The 23,121-nt window shown below is 38.2% G+C and overlaps 1 protein-coding gene across 1 annotated transcript in view; it reads right to left on the bottom strand.

Moving 5' to 3' along the window:
- Window positions 1-23,121, bottom strand: part of TBC1D5 (TBC1 domain family member 5) — a 741,161-nt gene that overhangs the window by 26,445 nt on the left and 691,595 nt on the right. Inside the window, exon 21 of the mRNA XM_077130039.1 lies at window positions 19,973-20,072. Within this exon, the coding sequence (XP_076986154.1) occupies window positions 19,973-20,072 (100 nt within the window). The remainder of the gene's footprint in view (window positions 1-19,972; window positions 20,073-23,121) is intronic.

Here is a 23,121-nt window from a genome sequence, read left to right as displayed (position 1 = left end):
CCATTCTTTTCCTGATAGTTTCTGTTTGTTTTTGGAATTCAGATGTTCCATCCTCCAAATCACTAATTCTATCTTCTGTCTCTTTGAATCTATCATTGTATGTATCCATTGTTTTTTCTATCTTTTCTACTTTGTCCTTCACTTCCATAAGTTCTGTGATTTGTTTTTTCAGTTTTTCTATTTCTTCTTTATGTTCAGCCCATGTCTTCTTCATGTCCTCCCTCAATTTATTGATTTCGTTTTTGAAGAGGTTTTCCATTTCTGTTCGTATATTTAGCATTAGTTGTCTCAGCTCCTGTATCTCATTTGAACTATTGGTTTGTTCCTTTGACTGGGCCATATTTTCAGTTTTCTGAGCGTGATCTGTTATCTTCTGCTGGCGTCTGGGCATTTAGTCAGATTTCCCTGGGTGTTGGACCCCACAGGTTGAAAGATTTTTCTGTGAAATCTCTGGGTTCTGTTTTTCTTATCCTGCCCAGTAGGTGGCGCTCGTGGCACACGTTTGTCTGCGGGTCCCACCAGTAAAAGGTGCTGTGGGAACTTAAACTTTGGAAAACTCTTGCCGTCCGGGGGGTTCGCTAGCCGAAGCGGCTTGAGCCGGCCCGGCGTCCGAACGCAGGGAGGGTTGCTGGTCGCCGCAGCCCGGGAAAGAGCCCGTCCGAATTTCCTAGTCGGCCCTGGGTGACAAGCGTGGCGGGAGGGCGCCAGCGGCAGCAGCCCGCCCGAGAGAGTGCACGTTCCCTGGGAGTCACGGGTTTGGAAGGGGCCTCCCCCACCCATCACCGTTCTCCGTGGCCTGGGGATTTCCGATCCAATTCTCTCAGTTGGTCCGGGGGGGGCTGCGCGTGGTGTGGGCGCCAGCCGCCTTGGTTTCAGGGGACCGCCTCTCCAATTCTCCCAGCCGGCCCGGGAAGGGGGAAGGGAGTAACTCCGGCCACTTGCCACCCCGCCCAGTGAGGCCCGCGCGCCTCGGCGATCTCACCCGAGCTGCTTCTCTCAGCCAGCCAGCCGTTCCAGGATGGGGTACGCTGTCTTTTTTATCTCTGTTGTGGCTTTGGGCGCTTTCTGTATCGTTTCTACTCCCCTAGTAGCTGTCCTGGAGAAGAAACTAAGATCCGCGCGTCTTACTAAGCCACCATCTTCCAGGAAGTCTAATCAGTAATTCCAGATTATACTCTTTATAAGCTCCTTATATTTAAGTATTAAATATTATAAATGTTGGGGCACTGACACTAGAGAGAAAACTTTACATACTTAACCAAATTTGTGGAAATTACACACCGCAAAATCAACATAACAATTCTATGGTGACTTTGCTATTTTTAATAAAATGTCAATACCACAAAAATAGATCTCTAATTCTAAGGGTAATGAAAATGGCACAGAAACTTCTTTTTCAATTATTTATAAATCTTATTTTCTTCGATATTAGAATAAAAGGGTTTTCATATAAGTTTTTAAATGGCTGGTGCAAAATAGGTAACATAAGCCTATATTCATCATGAAGGGGTAAGAGAAAGATGACAAAAGCAGAACTAATATTTATCTATAACAGAGGTGAAACTGGGCAAGGTATTTAATCTCTTTGTTCCTAAGGGATATGGGACAGGGATAGAATCTTCCTTGTAGGAGTACTGTGAGGAATACATGAGATAACAAGGTTGTTCTAGTTTGCTAGCTGCCGAAATGCAACATACCAGAGACGGATTGGCTTTTAATAAAAGGGGATTTATTTTGTTGGTTCTTCAGAGGAAAGGCAGCTAACTTTCCACTGAGGTTCTTTCTTATGTGGAAGGCACAAAATGGTCTCTGCTGGTCTTCTCTCCAGGCCCCTGGGTTCCAACAACTTTCCACTGGGTGATTTCTTTCTGCATCTCCAAAGGCCTGGGCTGAGCTGCTAGTGCTGAGATGAGGAATGCTGAACTGCTTGCTGTGCTACGTTGCGATCTCTCATTTAAGCACCAGCCAATTAAGTCAAATGCCACTCATTGCAGCAGACACGCCTCCTAGCTGACTGCAGATGTAATTAGCAACAGATGAGGTTCACGTACCATTGGCTTGTGTCCACAGCCACAGAACTAGGTATGCTCACCTGGCCAAGCTGACAACTGAATTTAACTAACACAAAGGTCATACAGCATCTAGCTCACTGTAGAATCTTAGGAGCTGGTAGCTTTCATTTCTCCATGCGCACATGACCTTATCTAACTATCTCAACAACCATATGAGATGAGAATCATTATCCTACTGTTACAGAAAAGGGAGCCAGGTCCAGAAATGCCAGGTCTGATCTGTGAAGTTTCACAGCTGGAGAGTGGCAAAACTGGGATTATATTCCTGATCTTTTAAACTCCTGAGCCCTCCTACAGTCATGTATATCCACTGACGAAGGGAGCAGAGACATAAAGAGTACAACATGGGGTCTGGGCTCTGACTGGATTGCCTTGAGATGTCACTGTCCTCTATAAGGTGGTGGAATTGACATAAAAGAGGTCAGCCAGCAGTGGAAAGTCAAAAATCACACTGGCGTTGGCATCACACAGCTTAGGCTTTGGGCGCAGGCTCTGTGACTCTCCGTATGTCACTAAACTGGTCAGTAAGATAATAATATCTATCTCAGAGGACTGAGAGGATTAGATGAGATAAAGTGTTCCACTTCCAGCATATTGCCTCATTATTACTATTACTTACTGTTATGTCATTCCCTTTTCTGCTATCTTAGACAACAAGATAAGTGGATTCTTCTCTCTCAGGTTCTGTTATTTCTAACAGAAAGTTAGCTACCTGACTTCTTATAATTCTATATAAGGGTCTGGCCCAGTCTTAAAGAGGAAACAAGTAGGCTGTTAGAAAACAGAGAGGTTATCTGTGGGTTTGGGGGAGGTGGGGCACAGAATAGTAGTGGCTAAAGTGGTGGCCATTAGTCAGGGAAGGGGCAGACGTGTCATTTGTTATACTACTGGCTCTGGCTGGACATTGGCTAAGAGATTTCTTCTCACAGACTATGCATCATCATAACTGTCCAGACTCTGGGAGAAGGCAGGTTTGGGAGAAGACAGCATGCTCTCAAATTCATTGTCCATCTCCCAATATATGGGGAGTATCCCCAAGTATCCCTGCAAATGCCATTCCCTCTTCTACAAGGCCTCTCAGCCCCTCAGTAAGACCATGTCCCTCTGTGGTGGTTTGAAGCTGTATATACTCCAGAAGAACATGTGCTTGAATTTAATCCATCCCTGTAGATGTGAACCCATTGCAAGTAGGACCTTTTTTTCTGATAAATTTTTAATTTTGAGATAATTATAGGTTCACATGCAGTTGTAAGAAATAAAACAGAGAAATCAAGTGTATCCTTTACCTAGTGTACCCCAGTGTGAAAGTATTGTACAACATTCCAACCAGGATACTGACAACAATACAGTTAAGAATCAGAACATATCTATTACAAGGATTATTCATGTTGTTCTTTTGTAACCACACCCACTTCCCTTTGGCACCCATTCCCTCCTTAACACCTGGCAGTTACTAATATGTTCTACATTTCTAGAATTTTGTTATTTCAGGAATGTTTGCATAAATGGAACCATATAGTATGTGACTTTTTCTGATTGGCTTTTTTTTTAAAACCTAGCATAACTCTCTGGAGATTTATCTAGGTAGTTGCATGTATCAACACTTTGTTTCTTTATTGTATTGCTGGTTAGTATACAATGATATGGATGTACTACAGTTGTTTATCCATCCAGTTTTGGACTATAATGAATAAAATCGCTAAAAACTGTTTTTTTTTTTTTTTTTGCGTCTGTGAATGTGGGTCTTCATTTCTCTAGGATCAAGGTGCATTTTCTAGGTAACTGTATGGATATTTTTTAAAAGAAATTGTCAAACAGTTTTACAGGGTGGCTAAACCACTTTACATTTTCACCAGCAATGCATTAATGATCCATTTTCTCTGTATCCTTGATAGCATTTAGTGTTGTCATGATTTATTTTTTTCTTTTAGCTATTCTGATAGGTAAATAGTGATTTTTCATTTGTAATTTCCAAGTAGGACCTTTTTTTTTTTTTTTTTTTAGAAAGGGAGGAAAGGAAGGAAAGAAAGACAGAGAAGGAAGGAAGGATGGAAGGAAGGAAGGGAGGAAGAAAGGGAAACATCTTTATTTTTATTATATTTTGTTTGTTTGTTTGTTTTTTACATGGGCTGGGGCCGGGAATCGAACCGGGGTCCTCCGGCATGGCAGGCAAGCACTCTTGCCCGCTGAGCCACCGCGGCCCGCCCCAAGTAGGACCTTTTGATGAGGCTTTTTCAGTTAAGCTTCAATCAGGATGGGTCTTAATCCTATTACTGGAGTCCTTTATAAGAAAATGAAATTCAGACAGAGAAAAAGCCTCAGAAGCAAGAAGCTAAAATCAATGAAACCAGAAAGAGAGGGGAGAGATCAGAAGAGGCTGCTGCATACTTTGCCAAGTGACAGAGAAGCCAAGGATTGGCGGTGGCTGATCTTGGGAAGAAAGCATCATCTTGATAATGTCTTGATTTGGACATATTCCTGGTCTCAAAATTGTGAGCAAATAAATTCCCGCTGTTCAACTTGACCCATTTCATGGCATTTGCTTTGCGCAGTCTAGGAAATGAAAACATCCTCCTTGTCTTCAGAGTCTATCTCAACACTAACCACATCCAAGTATTAATTTTCTATTAAGTCTCCCCACTAATTATAACAAGTTATAATTTTCTCATACTTCATTTCTTACTTTTGGAACCATAATTCATAAACGAGGCTTAGAGACTTAAGTGGCAAATCTTGGACTCAAGGTCTCCTGGTTCCAAATGCAGTGTTTTGTTTGTAACATCCCCATCACTTCAGAATCCTACCTTTTCCTGCCCAAGAAAAGATCACTTTTGCTGTAGGTAGGGACTTGGTTTGTTTCGTGTCACCTTATATATTTCTGATGAGGTACATTCCATCTCCCTCTCCCTACTTTGAAATTTTGCCCACTTTTTCCATATATACTGAGCTAAGGATCTTCCCTTCAATTTACCTCACCCCACCCCTAATGCACTTGTCCCAGAGAGAAGATAATTAGTAAATGTTGGCTGAGTGACCAATGTGAGTCAAGGGTTTTTCTGCCAGCAACAGGGCTTACTTTCATCTCCTGAGGGACAGATGTAGGTGAGATATTTTCCAAGTGGAGAATTAAGGTACACTAATAAAACTAACCAGATTTTGTATTGGTAAGTAGAAGGGGCAGATAAAGGAAAATAACATTCATTGATGAGCTATTAAGTGCCAACCACTGAGTCAGGTACTTCACATTCAGCATTTTCTTAAATAGCAAAAAGCATATTACATAGAATATATAATAAAGGGTCCTATTTTTTACCCAGCTGATATAATGGCTGAAAAACCCTACCTTCAGCACTGGAAGAAGAAGAATTACTAAGCAAAATACAAGGGTAAGGCAAGGCAAATATGCGTATTACACTGCTAGTCTCTGGGTCAATAAATAGTTCTCTTAAGTGAACTGCAGGTGTTTGGCAGAGTTCTGAGTCTTCACTGATCTCTACCATTTGCCATAAAAGTCACCTGGTATTTATCAACCTGCTAGTCAGTCATGGAAGCATCATTCCTCACAGTAAAATCCATCATATCATTGATAGCTGCCACCTTAGGGCTAACCAGAAAAAGAGACTTTTTGTTTATTTTTAAACTTTAAAAGGTCTCTAAGTTCTAGTAATGGACAGTTAGATGCTTTTGTCAGAATATGTACTTCTAAAAATAAAGCAGAAACATAGCAAGGGCCTTACTAGTGTGAAATATCCTGGGATTTCTTCTTCATGTCTCCCTTTGGGACCTATGAGGTTAAGAGAGTGGTTTGGCTGAGAGTTTCCTAAAATTAACACATTTAATTAAATAAGGCCCTTTGAACTGTGTTAAGATGGACCTATGTTTTGAGAATTTCAGGTTATTAAGGTTTTGCTGACATGAGGATCTAGTGAAACCTAAACACAACACTGTGGCTGGGCTCTAAATATGGCCCAAAGCAATGAACATTAGCCTTCTCATCTTGGGCTTCACTTGCCCCTATTCATGTACTTTTGTGTTCAGCATGAGATTCTTGTGGTGGACACAAAGTCTTAAGCTTTTAACCAATTTCCACAGAGATAGGGTAGACAAATCTTTTGTCTATTGGATCACTAGCTGGAGAGGGTCAAGATTGGAGGACATGGAGAAACAGGCTGGCATGGAGGGATGAGACCAAGCTGTCGGGACAGACAGAGCTGGGTTTGAATTCTGTCTGGTTTTGCCATTTCCTAGCTATGTGACTGACAGTCATATGTACAACTACTCTGCATCACAATTTCTTCTACTGTGGCACTACAAATAAATGCTCTTCAACTTGTGGAGTTGGATGGAAGATTACAGATATTGTTTAAAAGATTAGAGATATTGTTTATGAAGTGCCTGGCACTGACTCTGGCAAATTAGTGCTCAATTAATGGTAGGTGCTATCATCCTGCCATTGTGTCAAATGCTATACTATGAATGACATGCCATGAAAGAAACTAGTCTCTTTCAATCTGGGAAAGCTGATGGTTTTGGTGTATTTTTACCTTCTATAAGGGGCTCTTAGAGGCAATTCCATAGCAAAGCTCTCAGATATTACTGCAATAGTTAGAACTTACCATATTTTTTGCTTAGATATTCAATCAAAGAAGATAACCATCAATCAGAGAAGTCTCTCTCTTACTGAAATAGAAGGATAAAGACTTTAAAAAGGTTGGATCCTGGGCAGGCCACAGTGGCTCAGCAGGCAGAATTCTCGCCTACCATGCCGGAGATGATTCCTGGTACCTGCCCAGGCAAAAAAATAAAAAAGGTTGGATCCTTAGTGAGCATTACCCCAATGGGAGCTATCCACTGTGGAAGTGCTAAAATGACATGGAGGCAACTCTGGTTATTCTCCAAAAAAGTTTCCAATATCCACTAATAAAGGTTAAAAAAAAGAGAGAGAGAGAGAAATAAAGTCAAATGCTAATATACTTTGAAATCAACTACGTTTAATAAAGATGAAGGATTTGGATATTACATTTAAAAAAAAGAGAAAGATAAACAATTTAGGTCCTACTTTTGGAAAAGTACATGGGAATACAGGAGAGACCCAGAAAATGGAAAACAAACGATGAAAGAGGGACAGTCTGTGCTGAGGCCATGTGTTGAGAGTTGTGGTACCTTGCTGCAAAGGGATAAGCTATTGGAAGTTTGTGACATTTTTCTAAATGGGTATAGGGTTGATACAAGGAAGACTGCCAAATTGCTTCAAGTTTTCTGATATTAAAACCAGGGGGAAAATAATTCAACTAGAATAAAGCAAGTTCAGACAGGCTGAAAAAAGAACTTTTGGATTTCCAAGGATGGAAACCTAGATTACAATGCCAGGGGAAGTTATGAGCTCTCTGCCCACACACTAAAGGTGTACACATGTCTGAAGTGTGAAGACTTTGGCTACTTTCCACCTCAGCAATTTGTTTTAAATGAAGGCTATGAAGACATGAATTATATTATGCCCAAATAATTTTAAGGTCTCTCTGAAGTTCTGTCATGGACCAATAACATCAGCTCACCTGGGAGCTTGTAAGAAACATAAAACTTCAGGCCCCACATCAGATTTAGAATCTGCATTTTTAATAAAATCCCAGGTGAAGTATATCTTTTCCTTCCGTAGAGGATTTTACTACTCACAACACAATATTTTAAGTTATTAAAATAATTATGAAAAGCTTTCATCACAGTGTAACTGACAGAGAGAAAGCTGTCTGGTGATTATTTCTTCTTCTCTTTTTCAAATGTCATTAGTCAATTACCTTACTGAACATTTCTAAAGACATCTGTTAAAAGTTGTTTTTATATACATCTGAAAATTAGATTTATAAAGTTCTTACAGAGGCAGAGAAAATGATTTTAAAAAACTGGCTTCCTCTTTCAGTTAATTCTTGCAAAATTATTATGGTAAGTGCAAAATAATAATATGTGCAGTAAAATAGCAGAAGATCTGATAGGAAGTGTGTCCTCAGGGAACACATGCGTGAAAGAGAAGTCAAGGCCTCAATCTGGGTATGGACTCCTGTTACTAGTTAATAAGAGGTGTGCCATTCAACCTCTCTGGCTGAGTCTTGGTCTCCTCATCTGTGAAATGGCTTTCAGGGCCTTTACATATTTAACATACTAAGATGCTATGAACTATAGGGCATGGGAACCTAATTTCTCTTAATTCATTGCACTTCACACCTTCCCCTTGTTTGTATGCACCACCAAAACAAGGGCTTGGTGTTGGAAATCACAGCGTCTAAATATCAAGAAGATGAATGGATATGCTGTTTGGAACAGGTGGGTGTGGCCATGAAAGCCCTATGGGGTGAGCAACCCATTCTCTCTCTCAACACTGGCAGCTTGACATGCGATTATGTGTAAAGTATAACAAATCTAAAAATAAACTGACCTAAGCCATGGAGGTTAATACTGTCCACAGGTTTCAGTTCAATCGTCAGGATGACAGGAAGGGGATTTATAAAAACAGAAAAATGAACATGTAAAAAAAGTCATTGGAAGTTGAAAGGAAGAGTTCATATTTAACAAAAATCATGTATTTTCAATTTTTGCCTCTACATCTTTGAATTTAAAGAGTTCAATTATGTGGAGGTGATAAATCAGAATTTGGTAGAGTTGTGACAAAATTTATATCCTTCCCTTTTTTTTTTTTGGCATAGTCACGCTTTGGAGATTGAACCTGGGTCTCTGGTATGGCAAGTGAGAATTGCCACTAAGCCACTGCTGTACTGCCCATCCTTCCATTTTTGAGTTCTAGAACCATGAGGAAATTAACCTGTCAATTTTATTGCCTCTATCATTAAAGGGCCATTGGAACAAATGCCTTTATATAATTTAGAACTGAGAGGTTTTTCTCTATATTTGTTCTGTTATTAGTTAAAAAAAAAACAAACAGCCTTGAGGAGGCGGGGCAAGATGGTGGCACTGTGAGGTGTAGAATTAAGTGTGTTCTTCAGAGCAGCAACTAAACAGGAATGGTGGAGAACAACTGCTGGGGGAACATCAGTTACCCGACACACGCTGTACACCAACTTAGACCAGGTGGAATGGCTGAGACCCTACAGAGAACTATCATTAAATAGAACTGGAAGCACTCTTAGGCTTCGGCACTGCCCCAGGAAAGGGTAGAATTAAGCTTGTCTGAGAGATAAAGCAACTAGTCAGTGGAAAGGAGTTGATTCCCTAAAAGGTGTATCTTCCCCAAAAGAAAGGTAGGGTCCAGCTCAAGCAGAATCCCTCCTTCAAGGAATTCAGGCCCCAGGGACAGGAAAACTGAAACAATTAAAGCCATCCTACAACCTCACCCATGTATCAACCATGCTCCCATCAGGGAGAGTCTGCTGAAATTAAAAGCACCACACCACTTTAAGTTGGTGAGAAGCCGTGGACAGACAAGCACCACATGTTGGGCAGGATAGGAAAAGCACAGAGTCTACAGGCTTCATAAGAAAGTCTGACAACTTTCTGGGTCTCTCCCTCAGGGAAAACTGATGCTGGTTTCTTTTTCCTCCTGAGATGTGAGTCTATCTGGTCTGGGAAAACCTATAGTATCTGAAGAGAGATTCCTCAAAAAAAAAAAAAAAAAAAAAAGGCCCCATATAGGCAGGGCAAAAAACAGAATAACAAGAACTAAAAAATTCTGATCAGTTAAACAAAACCGATGCTAGAGGTCTAGAATAAGTTGAAATGAATGTCAAAGAATAGATAGAACAGATAGGGAACAAAGCCATCCATTAAGACAATCCTAGGTAAAAGAGTGAAAACAACCTCCAGAATAAACTAATTAAGGAAATAAAAGGCCTAGACATCAGCAAAAAATAATGAGTCATACTAGGAAAGTCAAAGCTATGACTCAGTTGGAGGAACAAATCAAAACTTCAAATGAGGTACAGGAGTTGAAACAACTAATTCAGGGTGTTTGAACAGACATGGAAAAATCTCATCAAAAACCAAATCAATGAGTTGAGGGAGGATATAAAGAAGACACTGGGTGAACAAAAAGAAGAACTCAAATGTCTGAAAAAACAAATCAAAGAACTTATGGGAATGAAAGGCACAATAGAAGAAATAAAACAAACAAATAAACAATGGGAACCTACAACAATAGATTTTTAAGAGGCAGAAGAAAGGACTAGTGAGCTAGAGGACTAAACATCTGAAATTCAATATACAAAAGAAAACACAGGGAAAATAATGGAAAAATATGAGCAAGGTCTCAGGGAATTGAATGACAACATGAAGTACATGAATATATGTGTTGTGGGGGTCTCAGAAGGAGAGGAAAAAGGGAAAGGAGCAGAAAGACTAATGGAAGAAATAATCATTGAAAATTTCTCATCTCTTATGAAAGATATAAAATTAAGATCTGGGGCGGGCAACAGTGGTTCAGTGGCAGAGTTCTTGCTTGCTATGCTGGAGATCCAGGTTCGGTTCCCGGTGCCTGCCCATGATTAAAAAAAAATAATAAAAAATAAAAAAGTTAAGATCCAAGAATTACAGCACACCCCAAATAGAAATATCCAAATAGACATACGTCAAGACACTAATCAGATTGTCAAATGTCAAAGACAAAGGGAGAAGTTTGAAAGCAGCAAGAGAAAAGCAAACCATCACATACAAGGGAAGCCCAATAAGACTGTGTGGATTTTTCAGCAGCAACCATGGAGGTGAGAAGGTAGTGGTATGATATATTTAAGATTCTAAAAGAGAAAAACTGCCAACCAAGAATTCTATATCCAGCAAAATTGTCCTTCAAAAATGAGGGAGAGATTAAAATATTTTCAGACAATCACTGAGAGAATCTGTGATGAACAGACTAGCTCTGTAAGTAATACTAAAGGGGGCCCTACGTGCAAATAAGAAAAGGCAAGAGACAGAGGTCTGGAGAAGAGTGTAGAAATGAAAACTATCAGTAAAGGTAAAAAAAAAATTAGATATAACATATAAAATCTAAAAGACAAAATGTAGAAGAAAGTACTGCCTTTACAGTAATAATGTTTAATGTAAATAGATTAAACTCCCCGACCAAAAGATACAGACTGGCAGAACAGATTAACTAACTGGACTCATGTATATATTGTCTACAGGAGACTCATTTTAGACCCAAGGAAAGCAACAAGTTGAAAGTGAAAGGCTGGGAACAGATATTTCATGCAAACAACAATTAGAAAAGAGTAGGAGTAGTTATACTAATATCTGACAAATTAGACTTCAAATGTAAAACAATTAAAAGAGACAAAGAAGGACACTATGTATTAATAAAAGGAAAAATTCAACAAGAAGACATAACAATCATAAATATTTATGCACCAAGACAGAGTGCTCCAAAGTACATGAGACAAGCACCAGAAATACTGAAGAGAGAAACAGACACCTTTACCCTAATAGTTGGAGACTTCAATTCCCCACTCTCATCAATTCATCTAGAGAGAGGATCAATAAACAGAGAATTTGAATAATATAATAAAGGAACTAGATTTAACAGATATTAACAGACCACTACACCCCACAGCAGCAGGATACATATTTTTCTGAAGTGCTCATGGATCATTCTCAAGGACAGACCATATGCTGGGTCACAAAGCAAGTCTCAATAAATTTAGAAAGACTGAAATCTTACAAAACACTTTCTCGAATCATAATGGAATGAAGTTGGAAATCAACAGACAGAGGGCCACAAAATTCACAAATATATAGAGGCTAAACAATACACATTCAGTGGGTCAAAGAAGAAATTACAAGAGAAATTAGTAAATATTTAGAGGCAAATGAAAATGGAAACACAATATATCAAAATTTAGATGCAGCAAAGGCAGTGCTAAGAGGGAAATTTATTGCCTTAAATGACTATATTAGAAAAGAAGAGCAAAAATTGAGGAATTAACTGTTCGCTTGGAATAACTAAAGAAAGAACAGCAAACTAACCCCAAAGCAAACAAAAGGAAAGAAATACTGAGGCTAAGAGAAGAAACAAATGAAACTGAGAATATGAAAACAATAGAAAAATCAACAAAACCAGGAATTTGCTCTTTCAGAAAATCAATAAAATAAATGGCCCCTTAGCTAGGTTGACAAAAAAAAAAGAGAGGATGCAAATACATAAAATCAGAAATGGAAGAGGAGACATAATCATTCACCCTGCAGAAACAAACGAGGTAATGAGAGGATACTATGAGAAACTATATGGTAATAAAGTGGACAATGGAGATGAAATGGACAACTTCCTAGAAAGGTATGAACAACCAACATTAACTCCAGAAGAAATAGATGACCCCAACAAAACAATTACAAGTAAAGAGATTGAAACAGTCATCAAGAAGCTCCCCAAAGAGAAAAGTCCAGCACCAGATGGCTTTACATGTGAATTCTACCAAGCATTCAAGAAGAGTGAGTCCCAATCCTGATAAAACTCTTCAAAAAATATTAAAGAGGCGGGAAAGCTACTTAATTCATTCTATGACACCAATGTCACCCTAATACCAAAGGAAGACAAAGACACTACAAGAAAAGAAAATTACATACCAATCTCTTTAATGAATATAGATGCAAAAATCCTCAACAAAAGACTTGCAAATCAAATCCAGCAGCACATTTAAAGAATTATACACCACGACCAAATGGGATTTAATCCAGGTATGCAAGGATGGTTCAACACAAGAAAATCAATTAAAGTAGTATACCATATCAACAAATCAAAGCAGAAAAACCACATGATCATCATGATTGAGGCAGAAAAGGCATATGACAAAATTCAACATTCTTTCTTGATGAGAACACTACAAAGGACAGGAATAGAAGGGAATTTCCTCAACATCATAGAGGGAATATATGAAAAACCCACAGTTTACATAATCCTCAATGGGGAAAGAATGAAAGCTTGCCCTCTAAGAACAGAAGCAAGACAAGGATGTCCACTGTCACCACTGTTGTTCAACATTGTGCTGGAAGTTCTAGGCAGAGCAATTAGACAGAAATAAAAGCCATAAAAATTTTGGAAAGGAAGAAGTAAAACTCCACAGTTTACAGATGATATGATACTATATGTTGAAAAACCCTGAAAAATCTACACCAAAGCTACTAGAGCTAATAAATGAGTACAGCAAAGTGGCAGGGTGCTAGATCAACACCCCTGAATGTGTTTCTAGACACTAGTAATGAGCAACCTGAGGAGGAAATCAAAAAAAAAAATCAATTTACAATAGCAACAAAAAGAATGAAATATTTAGGGATAAATTTAACTAAGGATACAAAAGACCTATACACAGAAAACTACAGCAAATTTCTCAAAGAAATCATGGAAGATGTAAATAAATGGAAGGGCATAACATGTTCATAGATTGGAAGGCTAGACATAATTAAGATGTCAATTCTACCCAATGTGACTTAGATTTAATGCAATACTAATTAAAAGCCCAAAAACTTACTTTGCAGAAATATAAAAACAATAACCAAATTGATTTGGAAGGGAAGGGTGCTCTGAATAGGTAAAAATACCTTGAGAAAGAAAAATGAAGTAGGAGGTCTCATACAATCTGACTTTAAAGGATATTGTGATGCTACTGTGGTAAAAACAGCATGCCAGATATATGCCAGTATATCTGGCATAAAGACAGATATACTGACCAATGGAACAGAATAGAGTGTTCAGGAATAGACCAGCTCATCTATGGACAATTGATCTTTGATAAGACGGCCAAGCCAACCCACCTGGGACAGAGCAGCCTTTCAATAAATGGTGCTTGGAGAAATGGATATCTGTATGCAAAAGAATGAGAGAGGATCCATATCTCACACCCTATACAAAAATTAATTCAAAATGGATCAGAGACCTAAACATGAGAGTTAAGACCATAAAACTTGCAGAAGAAAATATAGGGCCATATCTTATAAATCTCGTAATAGGAGGCAGTTTTCTAGACCTTATACCCAAAGCATGAACATTGAAACTCCTCAAAATTAAACACTTTTGAGCATCAAAGAACTTTGTCAGGAAAGTAAAAAGGCAGCCTACAAAATGGGAGACAATATTTGGAAACCACATATTAGGTAAGGGTTTAGTATCCAGAATATATAGAGATTCTTCAGCTTAACAACAAAAAGACAACAACCCAATTTAAAAATGGGCAAAAGACATAAACAGACACTTCTCAGAAGAGGAAATACAGATGGCTATAAGGCACATGAAAAGATGCTCAACATCATGGTTATTAGGGAAATGCAAATCAAAACCATAATGAGATATCATCTGACACCCACTAGAATGGCCATTATCATAAAAACAGAAAACAACAAGTGTTGGATAGGACGTGGAGAAAGAGGCACACTTATCCAGTGTTGGTGGGAATGTATACTGGTACAACTGCTCTGGAACACAGTTTGGCGGTTCCTTAGGAAGCTAAGTATAGAACTGCCATATGATTCAACAATTCCATTACTAGGTATATATTCAGAGGACCTGAGGGCAAGGACACAAACGGACATCTGCTCACCAACGCTTATAACAGCATTATTTACGATTGCTAAAAGATGGAAATAGCCAAAATGTCCATCAATGGATGCATGGCTAAACAAGCTGTGGTATATGCATATGATGGAATATTAAGCAGCTGTAAGACAGAATAAAGTCCTGTAACAACGTGGATGAATCTTGAGGACATTATGCTCAGTGAAATTAGTAAGAAACAAAGTGATAAATACTGTATGGTCTCACTAATATGACCTAATATTGAGTTTACTTTGAGAGCTGAAGTTAAGAACACAGGTTTTCAGGAGATACAAAATAGGGTAGAAATTGGGCATTTGCTGATGAAAGAATACAGATTGTACAACAGGACCGATTATAAAAATTCAGATTGGATAGCACAATACTACCTGATGGTAGCACAATAATATAAGTACACTGAATGAAGCTGAATGTGAGCATAATTGAGGGAGAAGGGTTGGGGGCATGTATGAAAGCAGATGGAAAGACAGAGGATAAAGACTGAGAAGGTATAATTTAGGAATGCCTAGAGTGGACAATGATGGTGATTAAATGAATAAATAACAAAAATATTTTTTTGCATGAGGGAGAACAAATGAATATCAATACTGCAAGGTGTTGAAAATGGATAGCACATGGAAAAAAAAAACAATTAATGCAAGGTAGGGTCTGTAGTCAACAGTAACACTGTAATATGCTTCCACTGAATGTAACAAAGGCATTATGCCAAAACTCAATGTCAACAGGCAGGGGGCATGGGGGAGGGGTATGGATCCTTTGTGGAAGAAAGGAAATGTCTTCATATAGATTCTGGTGGCGAAGGCATGTCTATATACTTAGGTTGAATTGTATGACACTGAATAAAACTGTTTAAAAACAAAGAGAGAGAAACAAGTGCTAGAGAAAATACAGAGAAAAAGAGGTACCATTCATTGTTGGTAGGGAAACTGAGAGGTGCAGCCCCTTGGAGGGCAGTGTGATGGTTCCACAGGAGGCTAGGGATGGGGCTGTCATATGCTCCTCAAACCCCACTGCTCAGTATATATCTGGAGGAACTGAGTGTGGGGATATCAATGGACATTTGCACACTGGTGTCTATGGAAACGGCATTGGTGTTTCACAATGGACAGAGGTGAACTACGGGTACAATGACTGAGAAATGGAAAGGGAAACTTTGGTGTATACATACAATGGACTACTGGCCACAAGAAGGAATGAAGTTGTGAGGCATGCAACTAGGTGTATAAACCTTATGGACTGTATATTGAATGAAATGTCAGGAACAAAAAGACAAATATTATCATGCTTCAATCATACGGACTAACCATAATATAAAAACTTGGTGAACTGAAGTCAAAAGCATGGGTTATCAGGTTGTGGCCTATTGTAAAGGGTCCTAGATTGTAAGCTCTTATAGCAGTCACACATATTCATGATTGTAACTATTATTTCTAAATTCTGAGATATTGAGCTGTTTGTATATAACCTGGTCATTCCCAGAAACTTCGGGTATTTATGTGACACCTGAGACTCAGAGTTAGAGCTCTGAAGCTATAAAAGTCAGCAGTACCCCACACAGGAACTTTTTAAAAAGTTGGAATAGACTTTTTATTCAAAGTCAGACTTCGAATAGAAATATGAATGAAGCTGATCTGGATAGTGCTAAGGTAAATCAGAATACAGGGTAAAGGATGATATGGTCCTTTAAAACATTAATTTCTGCATCAGAACAAAGAGAGAGATGTTTATCTGGTGCAAAATTTATATTTTGGGTAGTGCATTACCTAATTTAACTTACATGGTCAATTTAGCCAAATACCATAAGTACATGGAATCTTGAATAGGGTGTGAGATTTTGTTGGTTTGTCCAGGTTAGTGTGATGCCTTGACATATTTCAGAGTAATCTGGGCAGTGAACAAAGAAGTATTTGCAAAGTCTCCTTGGAGGACTGATGAGAAAGAAGAAAATATTCAACTTCCCCATTTGGAGAATTTCTGATATTCTTGCAAGCAGTGGGGACAATCAAATCAATAGGCTGAGCCCTCAATCCTGGGGTTCGCCCATATGAAACTTATTCCTGCAAAGGATAGGGTAAGCCTACTTAAAATTAGGTTATAGAGTCACCCCCAGAGAACCTCTTTTGTTGCTCACATGCATCTTCTCTCTCTAAGCCAATGCAGCAAGTGAACTCATTGCCTCCCTGCCCCACTCCACTATGTGGGACATAATTCCCAGGGGTGTAAATCTCCCTGGCAACATGGGACAGAACTCCAAGGATGAGCGAGGATCTGGCATCATAGGATTGAGAAAATCTTCTTGACCAAAAGTGGGAATAAAAAAATGAGAAAAAATAAATTGCCCATGTCTGAGAGATTTAAAACAGAGTTGAGAGGTTATTCTGGAGTTATTCTTACACATTATATAGATATCCCTTTTCAGTTTACGGTGTATTGGAATGGCAAGGGAAGTTCCTGAAACTGTTGAGCTGTACTCCTGCAGCCTTGATTCTTGAAGACGACTGTATAAAGATATACCTTTTACGATGTGACTGTGTGATTATGAAAACCTTGTCTTTTGTTCCTTTTATCCAGGGTATGGATATATGAGTAAAAAATATGGATAGAAATAAATAAATAATAGGGGGGACAAAGGATGAAATAAATTGGGTTGATGAAAATACTAGTGGTCAATGAGAGGGAGGAGTAAAGGGTATGGGATGTATAAGTTTTTTCTTTTTAATTCTTTTACTTGAGTGATGCAAATGTTCTAAAAAATGATCATGGTAATGAATACACAACAGTGTGATGATACTGTGAGTCACCTGCATGGAATGCATGTGTGTGAAGATTTGTGAATAATATATATATATATATATAAAAGGATAGTAGCATCATGAAAGACCCTGGCATGCTTGCTACATGCACTTAAGTCATCCATAGATATTCAGTGAATGTCTTAGATTTTCCAAGCTTAGAAGCATAGGTCCTTTAGAAACTCCCTCTGCAATGTTCCTTTCACCCATGTAACCACTGTTAATTGAATTCTTCTCTACATTATAATTAAAAAATATTTTAATCTTTATAAAGATTACATTATTTATATTATAATCAATACCTTACTAATGGTTATTTCAGTTGTTCCAATTTTGTACTATTTTAATAATAAGGAAAAATAGAGAACGTCATATGGAAAAATAGGCTATTAAAATAATTTCTTAAGGAAGGACGATACGTCAAAAAGTAAATCAAGAATTTTACCTTAATTAATCTTTTTTTGTGTTCTCTTCAAATCTTTTCTTTAGAATAAAAATCGTCTGCAAAGTACAGGAGCATCCTTTTGCAAAGCACTGTCAAAATTTTCAGCTGAATCGAAATACATCTGTGGGCCCTGGGGCCATGAATTTTTCATAGCATTGCTCACACTTATTTAAAAATACAGCCATGCTATTTGTATGAGGAAAGGGAGTTGACAGCTATGTTAAGGGATTCTGAATGAAAGTGAAATGTACACAATTAAAATACATCTAGTTTTGTGATTAGGTGAAAATTCACAGCTGGTATGAGTTTTCCTTTCCATTTTAAAGTGCCTCCCCCCAACCCTTGCAATGAGAAAATGCTCTTTTAGTGCTAACTGAAAGATCAAAATTAGAGTAAAAGCTGTTTGAAAATTCTGAGGCTTAAATAAAGCTGCTTTAAAAGCTACCTTGTGTACCAAACAACTTGGACATTTCCTAACAGGATTTTTTACTTCGGAATTCCAATAAATCTTTCTCCCAGTTACTTCTTTGCTCTCCTACTTTGATTAAAATCAAAGTCAAGTAATGCAAAGGTCACCCAAGTAGCCAGAAAAGTAAGTAAATAAGTAGATACATACATAAATAAATATATAGAGAGAGCATGTGTATTTAATTAAAATAAATTTAAATAATTAGCTAAAATCAACTATATAATATGTATTACATACAAACTATCTCTTCACTGTTACTTCTTTTTGCTGCATTTTAAAGTGTGATATTAGATAATGTGAGATTCATCTAAACTTAGTTCTATATGAATTTTAAAAAGTGATCACAAAGCAGCACATAAATAGAGTTTAAAAGGAGGGGAATCAGATATGACGGGGTAATGTTTCTTGCTGTGCTCAGATACCGCCACCAGTTTCTACTGCCATTTCCTCCTGAGCTCTTTCCCTTTTAAGGAGTGGCTGACAGAGTGGAAATAAGGCTGAGGGTAGAAGAGAGCCTAGTCAACTACCTAATGAGACATTGGAAGCAGGCAGGCAGGCAGCCAACCACTTGTATGAGCATCTCTCCAAATCCTGAAGGGAACATTAATTACTTGCTAGAGGACAGTCTGGTTTAGGCTATATCCATATGACAACTATTTTGTTCACTGCAATGGACTCATGCCCTACTGGGCTTAGTGTGTGACAGTGTCTGAAGGAAGAATCTACCTCCAGCGAAGGCCCCAGAAATGAGCTGCTCTCCAGGTCACTGGGGTTGGATTCTATTGGTTCCCCTCATAGGCAGAATACATCCTGATTTCTTACAATACCTGGCATTGCCATTTGTCCACACTCACAGAGCAGCACATTGACCATTTTTACTGGAGTACATATCATATTTTTCTAATTTGTTCCCAAACTACAATAATAGACACTGAAGAGTGGGGAAAGAACGGACGCACCTAAGTGGTCTGAAAAACAGTACAAAACGCATTACAAAAGCTTTTGCAGGCAGCATGGAGTTACTAAAGCAATACATACATGATACAGCAGAGACCATTTCTAATATAAAATATAGAGCTCTCAAAAATGTAGAGTTGTACCTGAAGACTTTCTAATGTGACGTATGTATGACTCAAACATAAACTGAACTTCAAACTAGAATATTTCTTGCAACATAAGCACAGCCAAAAGTAAGAAAAAGTCATTTGATTCTGACATGCACTGCAGTCAGGTGATTAAAAACATATTTTTTAAAAAAGAGAGTGTTGTCAAAATAATGATCACATTAGTGATTACAGACAAGTTGGCATAGCAGTAGATTTTACCTCGAAACTCAACATTTCATTTTGGTTTGGGGTAGATACACATTTTAAAGGGTTGGGAGTTGAGATCTATATTCAGATTGCTTGAGTCTGAATTTCTGCTTCATTTACTAGCAGTACAGTCTTGGGAATATTTCTTATTCTTTCTGTGCTTCAGTTTCCTCATCTGTATGATGTAGAGTATAACAGTTATTTCTGTGATAGGTTGTTGTGAGGATTAAATGAGATAATCCGTATGAAGAGCTTAACATAGGGCCTACCATATACAGTACTGCTAGTGGCTATTATTGTTACAATGAAATTATTCCCAAGGCCAAAGTAGCTCACTCACCAAGATGAGTGTTCATCACTTTTGCACAGTATTTGCACATAGCATCCAGGTCATTCAACTGTCCTTGAAGGAAAGAGATTTGGGCTTCTAATTCTTCTTCCTATAATCAAAGGGTAAATATATGGAACCTTTAAAAATATATTCAAATAAAATCCCCAAAGCCCCCCAAATGATCTGGACTATTTTAAAGAGATATACTCTCTTATCAGTCCTAGATAAAAGAAAACAGAAAATAAAAAAATAAACTCACCATTGCTAAAACCAACAAAATAGAGAAAGGATCATATGTAGATTTAAAAAAAATCTGGATTTTTTCTAATTGAATGTTAGTTTTATATCATATACAAATGTTTAGATATATAACCTTGTATAAAAAATTACAGAAAAAATCTTCAATAAATACCAAGCAACACAAATTCGAGGGGTAAACTGGATTTCAGTGGATCATACTTTGTAGGCAGCTGGTACAAAAACATCACATTTTTCTCTCACACATATTTGGGAAGCCAACGATTTCCACTTGTACAAGACATATCTCATGATTTTCTAGACAATGAAATGAGATTTCCCAAAGCACTTGTAAAAGTTTTGACCCAGCAGTCCATAATTACTACTCATACATTTCCTCTATTGATATAACACTAGAGCTTTCTCTTATTTGTTTCTAGGAAATTGTACTCTGTTAAATGGTGAAAGACAATATAAGTGTAACAAAAATAAAGTTTTTTTTAAAAAGGAAAAAAACACTACACGCAGAAAAATTCTCATGGAAATTTAGAAGATTATGGGAGTTTTTCTCAGAGAAAGGAAATAATTCCCATCATTTAGGATATTTTAAATCAAGTTAGTTAGATGAGAAAGAGAGGATGTTGCCAGGGCTAGAGCAGGGTAGGAAATTGATTTTCTAGACTTAGATGCTTGTTCTTTTATATGAGAATCTTCTGTGTGGGTAAAAATAATGGAATAAAAACCTACTGAGGCATCATTTTTCTTAGAAAATAATTTGACTTACACATAAAAATATAATAGTTGACAAGGTTACTTGTAAGTGTATTTCATTTTAACAAAATGCATATGTAGTGCTAAAAAGTATTGTTTTAAAAATGTTGCCTGGAAAACTAGCCCTCAGGAATAAACATTTAAATGTCTGACATAGAAAACAGACATAGTAGTAGCTTTAAAAATATTATTATGAAAAGCTCACTGAAGGATCATTCAGTGCTAATCACATTCTTTACATTTGTTACAGAATACAGCAGGCTCTCTGCTGATACTCAAAGATGACCAGATGCCACTGGAAGAAGGTCAGCTAAAGGAAGATGATGGGGCACTTTAGGTAGGTGATACTATCTTCCTAACTGTTCAGCTGGCAACAAGATGGAAAGTGATGGGGAGTGGTAAGACATTTTTCTTTCTTTTTCCTCCGTTGTTTTGGCACAAGCTTGAGTTTTCTTGTTCTATTAGGACACTAGGATTTAGAGGAAGAAGGCTATATCTGGTGGTTAACTATGGCTGTGGTTAGTCTCCAAAGATGGCCACTACCAATTCCTTCCCTCTCGGGACGCGCATGTACCTCCATTTATCAATAGGTGGAATCTTTCTCCCCCACATGAATCTGGGCTGGCCTGGTGACTTGCTGTAAACCTGACAATGTAGCAGAAGTCAAGTTGTGCCCGCTTTCAGCCCAGGAGGCCTGTCAACTTCTGCTTTCATTGGCAGAAGATAGTTGCCATGCTGTAAAGAAGTTCTGGCTAGAATACTAAAAGAAAGGAGGTACCATATGGAGAGAAAGAGGGCAGAGGGAAGGCACTGAGGTGCTAGACATGTGAATGAAGGCTTCCTGGGCCTTCTGGCCAAACCCGGCTGGAGCTAGCCAAGTGAGTGAGAACATGTGGACTGTAAGAAAAGCCCAGCCAAGTGCTGCACAAATTCCTGACCCAGAGATCTCTAAGAAACAACAGTGTTTTTGTGTTAGGGTACTAAATTTTGTAGTGGCTTGTTATGCAGTGATAGGTAACTGTGGTAGAATGAAGAGGACACTAAATTGGTCTATGGCCTGAGGAAATTTGAGTTCTACTTCTGATTCTGTCATTAACAAGTCCTGTGACTTTAGATAATCCTCTACCCAATCTGGGTAAAACTCAGCACTTACTGGGTAAAGTAAAAGTCAGAAACTTTGCTTCCAAGGAATTTATAATCTAGAAGTTGTAATGATAAAATTATCTAAGTAACTAGAATATAAGACAGAGTTAAGAAGGTCTTACAATGAATTAAGTAAAATTTCCCTGGGAATCTTGTTCCCCTTTCCTGTTCCCTTTACTGAATAAGTCACCTTTTCAATCTGTTACAAACACTAAACCCAAGAGCATGAGTCTAGAACTGTACTGAGGCCAGGACTTGGCAGTCTTTTAAAATAAAGAGGCCTAGCTGTGGCATATGTTTCTCCTTTTACCACTTAGGGTGCTGACTGCCCAGAGCAGATAAAGGGCACCAGGAATGAAAGGACTCTTGGCTCAAAAATAGCACTATTCACTGTACATAGTTTTATTTGGATTAGCAACCACTTCTATGCAAAAGCCCTTGGGAGCTTTAATCCCCAGCAGTTATTACTATCGAATGAGATTTATTCTATTCAGTTTGTTTTCCTTTAAAAGTTGTAAAGGGAGAAGAGTTTCAGAGGAGACACTTTAGAAGCCTGGCATGTTGGCAGTAGGTGCCTTGGATAGTTGGAGGCAAGTATGTAGTTGAAAAAGAGCCTCTTCCTCAACATACTTGATTGTGATCACAGGAACATTATCGTAATAAAAACTATGATGAGACTGATGTTCTCTAAATTGTGCAGTGCACAACGTGTGCAAGTGTATGGGAACCTATAAGAGCATGGCAGATCTGGGCATTTTCTGGGTGAGTATATGGGGAGATAAAAACACAATTTTCCAAGTTTGCAATTTGGCTTAGGGCTGCTGGCAGCAACTGAAGACTATATTGTATGCCCTGCCACAGAAAGCTCAAGTAAACACTGATACAAATGGAATGTAGAAAATGGCAACTTTCATTCATTTAAGCTCTTTTTCCAAAGAAAAGCTTCCACAAAAGTCCAATATATCGTCGGCCATGCCAGAGACCTGGGTTCGATTCTCAATGCCTGC

This window comes from Tamandua tetradactyla, chromosome 15 (genome assembly GCF_023851605.1).
Source record: "Tamandua tetradactyla isolate mTamTet1 chromosome 15, mTamTet1.pri, whole genome shotgun sequence".
Classification (NCBI taxonomy): Eukaryota; Metazoa; Chordata; class Mammalia; order Pilosa; family Myrmecophagidae; genus Tamandua; species Tamandua tetradactyla.
The sequence above is the reverse complement of the archived record's forward strand: the minus strand, read 5'-3'. Positions and strand labels throughout refer to the sequence as shown.